General features: G+C 60.9%; 1 protein-coding gene across 4 annotated transcripts in view; it reads right to left on the bottom strand.

The window, feature by feature from the left end:
• Nucleotides 1-5,869, bottom strand: part of KIFC3 (kinesin family member C3) — a 36,124-nt gene extending 30,255 nt beyond the window's left edge. For 3 of the 4 annotated variants that reach the window (XM_054710674.1, XM_054710673.1, XM_054710675.1), the window contains exon 1: nt 1,736-1,933. In XM_054710674.1, the coding sequence (XP_054566649.1) occupies nt 1,736-1,904 (169 nt within the window). In that variant the 5' untranslated portion in view covers nt 1,905-1,933. Of the gene's footprint in view, nt 1-1,735; nt 1,944-5,779 lie in introns of those variants that run through there. The other variant, XM_054710676.1, reaches the window with a different exon arrangement.
• Between the last annotated feature and the right edge of the window lie 738 nt (nt 5,870-6,607).

The raw sequence follows: 6,607 nt of genomic DNA, 5'->3' as shown, positions 1-6,607 counted from the left end.
CTTAGCATTTCACACACAGGATTTCATTTGAGCTTTGTCTCAAATTTTAAAAGTGGATAAAAGTGTGTACATAATACTCATAATGCTCATCTGACAGACCTATACACACGCACGCACGTGCACACACAGGACGGGGAGGAACTATACAAAACGCTTAGTGACAAGCTCACACTTCGCTTTACTGCATCCCACAGACACTGTGTTTTACAAACTGAAGGCAAGACCCGCCACCAGCCTAAAGTCTGTGACCCGCTTTACTGCCATTCTCCCTTTGTGGTGGTCTGGAACCGAACCCTCTAATTTCCAAGGTATGCCTGTAGGTGATTTTTATTCCCCCCCCCCCACACCCGCCTCCAGACAGAGAAAAACATCTATGGCTGGCTCCCATGTGCTCCCTGCCCAGGGATTCAACCCACAACCTAAGTAAGAGTATGTGTCCTGACCAGGAACTGACCCTGCGACCTTTTGGTTTATGGGCCGACACTCCATGCCACCTGGCCAGGGCTTTTATTTTATTTTTTATAATTTGTTTTTGGTTTGTCTTTTTTTTTTTTTCCCTCAGTTTTTAAGGGCACAAATTTTGGTGGTTGTTTTGGTGTGTTTTTTTCCTTCTTGCTTTTTTTTTTTTTTTTTTTTACCAGAAAAGCAATGCTAATTCCTATTCTATTTGCAATCCTTAAGACAACCTTGTGGGGTGGAGACCAATCTCAGGTCCCTTCCAGACAACCGGGGCTGCCTCACCCCAAAGCCCGAAGGTCCCAGGGTCACCCAGCCTACTATCCTGTACAGAGAGCCGGGACGGCACAAATGTGGTAGGAGAGAGTGAGAGCCCAAGAGGAGTTTGCTATGTGCCCTCTCTGGGCCTCAGTTTCCCCTTCCTTCCATGGATGGGCTTGGACTTGACAGCAGTGCGGGACACAGCCAGCTCACAGGGTCTAAACTAAACCCCTCTCCCTGTAGGTCAAGAACAAGAGACCACAGCACACACCTGAAGCCATCTTCCCCGAAGACGCCTCTCTCCCCTGCACTTCTAGGAAGACCTGCCCAGGCCGAACTTGGGAAAGGGTCAAGGGCAGCTCCCCACCCCTGACAAGCCAGACAATCCAGCCCCAACCCATAATCAGAGCTGCCACTCACTTGTCGCTGTTGGAGGCACCAGGGGACATGACCCAGAAAGGAGAGCTGGTGTTGACAGCTCCCCACGGGGACAGCCAGTGGGGGACCCAGATCCAGGGGCTCCTTCGCTGCCCACCTGCTGTTGGGGTCCCTCCCAGAGCCGCCTGGATGGGTACCTAAGACGGAGCGCACAGCGAGCGCCCAAACCCTGCCAGGCCGGCTCCAGAGCAGCCCAGTCCACCCGGGGCCAGCCCAGGCGGCATCAGGTGTCCGCGGGAGCCGGCGGCCACTCACCTACCTTGTTTACCAGCGCCGGTGGCAGGAACCAAAGGGAGACCCGCGCCTCCGCCGAGGCCGGGCTGACCGCGCGGCTGGGGCCGCGTCCTCCCCGCTCTGGGGCCGCGTCCTCCCCGCTCTGGGGCCGCGTCAACGTTTAACTCCGCGGGGACCGGCCGGGGCGACACTGACGCTGCGACCCCACGCGGCCCGGCTGCCCGACCTGTGATTTACCTGACAGCTCGGCCAGCGCCTAGGAACTTGCGAGAAACCTCGCTCTCATCCCTGGTATCTGGAGGGAGGAAGGAGGGAAACAAGAGGCATTTTAAAAATGCGGACTCACCAGTTCTCAGCCTCCCCGGGCCGGTGTGTGGGAAAGGGCGGGCGGCCGGGCTGGCTGGGGCGGGGCGGGCCATCCCCCGCGCGGGCTCCTCCGGGGCCCGGCCCACTCTCCACAGGCCGCGCAGCGAGGGCGGGGCTCCCAGGTTCCAGGTCCGGCGAGACTGGACCATGGCCCGGGCACCCGCAGCCTCCCCGGGGCGCCCGGCAGCCTGCGGAGAGAGCACGGGAGACGAGACTGAAGCCGGCTGGCCGAACCGATCTCGAGGGTCTGCGCCAAGGCCATGGCTCACGGTCCTCATCGCCATTCGGGGGAGGGAGGCTCTGAAGGGGGCCAGGAGCCCAGCGGGTGCGTCTGCAGCACCACGCGGAGATCCCATCGCAAGCCCTCCACCCGGAGCCTGACAGCTTGTAGCCGTGCCCACACGGAGCAGCAGTCAGTGGCATCGCTGTAAATCTAATCAGAAGGGACCCTGCGGGTCGCCTGTGACAAATCAGGTTTATGTGTCAAATTCTCTTCAAGTCAGCTCATTCATGTATTCAAACTAGCCTGCCCTCCGAGCCTTAACACAGCAGGCAACTGGCTAGGAGTTGAGATACTACAAAGATTCGTTCATTCTTCATTTAATAATTATTTATTGGGTGCCTGCTGTGCACCAAGCACCTGCAAAGGGGGGGGGGGGGCGTCTCTTTGATCAGGAGAAACAGGGCCTCAAAGCTCCCTGGGGGTGGGAGGTAAACACTGCGGGGTGCAGGGAGATGCCAGAGCGGTGGGAGAATGGGGGGGTGTGGGAAGCACTGGGCTGGATGGGACGCTCCATAGGTCCCTTATACATGGAGCAAAGGCACAGAACAGACTTCCCGCATTCACAGCACAAGCGTTTATTGAGCACCTATTGTGTGCAAAGCTTTTATTGAGCACCTATTGTGTGCAAAGCAGCCTTGAGGGCCTTTAAGGTGACTAAGCTATAGGCCCAGACTCAGACAAACGTGATGCCATTTACAGAAGAAGCCACGTCAGCTCAAAAGAAGCACCGTGGAGTTTGCTTTTGGTTCAGAATGGAGTTGGCGCCACCCAGGGGCTTCCTCATGGCCCTGCCTGGGTTGAAGACACGTTCCCTGTCTATCACTGCACTGACTGCTAGCTACCGAGCACTCAGACATCTGTTTTGAACATAGAGGGTGTCCATCAACTCTGACCCTCTGACCCTCTATGGCTCCCCAGCGCGGAGCCCACAGCATGCTCATCTTTTTAAAAAAACATACATATATATATTTCAGAGAGGAAGGGAGAGGGAGAAATAGAAACATCACTGATGAGAGAATCACTGATCGGCTGCCTCCTGCACACCCCACACCAGGGATTGTGCCTGCAACCCAGGCATGTGCTCTGACCGGAATCCAACTATGATCTCCTAGTTCATAGGTCGATGCTCAACCACTGAGCCACACCGGCCAGGCAGCACGCACCAGGCCTGGAGCTGCAGCTACACCCAGAACAAATAGCCAGGGATGGCTTTTTGATCGAATGCCCTGAAGTAAACGCACGCAAAGGCTCGCGCTGACACCTGCAAGAGAGCAGGGCTGGACACGGAGACTCAGAGCTGGGAGGCCACCATGCCACAGGGGAGGACACAGTCACCAAGGGTCATGCAAGACGAGAGGCAACCAGGAGGACAGAGCTCACTCCGGCCGGAAGGGCAGCTGAGGAGGAAGGTGGCAGGGCACCAGGCGGGTGCAGAGTCCTGGCTGACGGGTAAGTGGGAAGGAGAGGATGGTTACTTCCTGGAGACATGCCCAGAGAGGCCAAACTGGAACAAAGACCCTGGGGGCTCTTTAAGGGAGAATGTCCTTGGAGCAAGATGGGCAGACCAAGGGGTGGGCAGGGCCTCCAGGAAGCCCCCACGCCCTTCTCTTGGGGAAGCTTGGCGAGGGTGGGAGGAGAGGCTGGAATCAGAGGATGTGGTACTGAGGAGCCGCTGGAACATGCTGGGTGGGCAGAGGGGCAGGAATGGTGGAGGCATTGAAAGACAGAAGACGTGCGAGCGCAGGGACAGGGGGTGGCCCGGAGGCGTGCTGACCGGTGTTCAGAGCTGAACCGGGAGAAGGCCAGGCTCCGACCAGCAACTCCCGGTCCCTGCCTTCCTCGACTGAGGCAGCCGACCTGCAGGGGCTCCCAGGTGCCGCCTCTCACTGGGCTGGAGGCAGGACTGTGGGCCGAAGGGGCGGGGCAGAAGCTAAGCCAGGTACGCGGGCCGGGTCCACGGAGGAACTGGAGACAGCCGGAGTGGAGTGGAAGGAACCAGGGGAGCAGCCAGACACCCTCTTCTCCAGGCTGCTGGGCACAGAGCTGGGCACACAAGCAACCTGGATGACCAGCTGCCCGATGGGCCAGGAGGGAGAGACGGGCTCCGTCTGCATGCCGGACAGGAAGCTGAAGTCAATCCCACGGCTGAGGGGAAAGACTTGGAAGGAGATCGGCTAAGTCGGAGGGGCAGGGACAGGAAAAGACAATATTCCTGTGGCTTTCTGGAAGGGAAGTCGGGAGGCGACCGGGAGGATCTCAGGAAGAAAGAGGAAGGGTGTGTGCAAGATCCTGAAGGGGAAAGCAGCTGGATTTAGCAGAGGGCAGAGTGAAGGTCAAGGTGCCCGGACTCAAACAGCCCCGGCTGGGCTGCTGCCCACCCAGGGCTCCCGGGGGGGCCGTGGGGGATGGTGTTGGAGGAGCAGTGACCAGAACCTGGCTTTGCCACTTGCTAGGTGTGTGACCTTGTGCCTCATTATCTCCATCTGAACATGGGGACCACCCACCACACAGGGTCGGTTAGATAACAGTTCCGAACAGAACAGGCGCATACCAAGAACTCACACATTTCCTTTTCAGGCCTCCCTCCAGGCGTGGATGAACGCAGAGGGGCTGGCTACAGGGGCGGGCCCTGCGGCTCTGGGTTCAGGCAGCCCCGTCCCTCCAGACCAGGGATATGGCAATGACGGAGGGACAGACCTGACAACGGCCCAGAGACTGCGGCTGGGGAGGGCTGTCTCGCTGGGAGCGGGCAGAGGTCAGGGAGGTTGGCCAGGAGCTAGGACCGCCCCTACACGCAGTCACCCATCCTGGGTTTTCCAGGACAAGCCAGAGTTCAAAACCTCTGCTCCCTTTAGTGCCCATAAGGATGGCAGAACTCAGCACCCCGTGTCCCTGAAGTCCAGTCACTGAAAACACAGGGCTCCATTCGGAGGCGCATTCCTTGCACATGACTCTCCCGGCCAAGGAGACGGCTACTTTATCAAGGGCAAGGCCCGGCGCTCGGCCAGCCTGAGCCTGGTGAGCCCGGGAGGGACAGGCCCGGGGTGGCCGCCACCCACACCCGGAGACACATGTGTTGGGGTTGGGGGAGTTCTTGAGCGTTTAACACAGCTTCCTCCGAGCCTCTCCCAGGGCAGGCCCTGCACTGCGCCGAGTTGGGCTCTCACTCACGAGTAGGGGAAGGAGGGGCCTCTTGCTCGCCCTGCCGGCCGCCCAGGCTGCCGCTGTCAGTCGCTCAAGTCTCCCACTGCCCGGGAGGCACGGCCCAGGCCCTCCTTCCAGACCCGGGGCCGGCCCGCACCCCGCCCCCCGCCCACCGAGGGGGAAGCGACTGCCCAGGGTCCTAGGTGGTGGGAGGGCCAGAAACCAGCCTTCTAGGAGCCCCGGCGCGGGAGCTCTGCAAAGGGAGGGGCGGCGCTGGCGGACACGCGGTTCCCGGTCCGGGTCCCGCAGCGCCGGCCAATGGGGAACAACGGGGGTCCCGAGGCTGCTCAGGGGACGGTGGCGCCGCCCCACGCCCTGCTCCGGACCCGGTGCTCGGCCGGCTGGACGGCGCGGGTGGGGGGACGGGAGAGCAGGGGCGCGGGAGCGGCGCGGGGCTGGGGCTCCCGCCGGGCTTCCCCGCGCCCCTCAGGGGTCGGGCGCGCGGCTTCCGCGGGGGGCGGGCCCGGACGCCGCCCCCGGTGTGCGCGGCGGACCCCCAGCGCCCGGCCCGCCCCCCGCCCGCCCGGCCCCACTCACCGGCCCGGCGGAGGCAGAATCCCCGCTTCGCCGCCGGCGGGGCTCGGCAGGCCCGGGCCGCCGGGAGGCAGCTCCACGCCGCAGCCTCGGCCCGCCCGCTCCGCCCTCCCGCACACTTTCCGCAGGAAATGATTAACCCGGGCCGCGGCGCGTTCCCATGGCAACCGGCTCCGACCGCCGGGGGGGGGGGGGGGCGGCGGCGCGCGTGAGCACACGCTCCGCTCCGCACACCCTCAGGCGCCGGCCCGCCCCCCGCACGACCCCCGAGCTCCGCCAGCCGGCCCCTGGGGTCCGGGCTCCTCGACCTCGCACACGCTAGTGCACACGTGCGCGCTTGCCCACCGCCGCACACGCACGCTCATACCTTCACGCAGGGACTCACACACCGCTACACACGTCCCTCACACATGCGCAAACACATTCCCACACTAGTCCGTACATACCTACTTCTGCACTTAAACTTACTGTAACACACACATCCTCAAATCCTAGGAGGAACTCACATGCACTAGTGGGTACTCACACGTACAGTGACATGCCTCCTGGCTGTCTGTCACACTCACGACTCTAGTGCGTATTTGTTTACATTCTAGGACATACTTTCACACACGCTCTTACGCACTGTAGCTAGTACATTCATACACTTTCACATGCACACACTTGACACACGCGCCCACATGCTTTCCCACACACGCTTCACATGCACCTTAAGCTTAGTACACAGGCACCCTTCCACACGTCCACACGCGAGCTCTCACACACTAGTGAGTGCACACACATGCACTTCACATGTCTCACACACGTGCTCTTACTAGCTCTCATATGAAT

Source organism: Eptesicus fuscus, chromosome 21, assembly GCF_027574615.1.
Source record: "Eptesicus fuscus isolate TK198812 chromosome 21, DD_ASM_mEF_20220401, whole genome shotgun sequence".
Classification (NCBI taxonomy): domain Eukaryota; kingdom Metazoa; phylum Chordata; class Mammalia; order Chiroptera; family Vespertilionidae; genus Eptesicus; species Eptesicus fuscus.
This window is presented reverse-complemented; position numbering and strand designations above follow the sequence as displayed.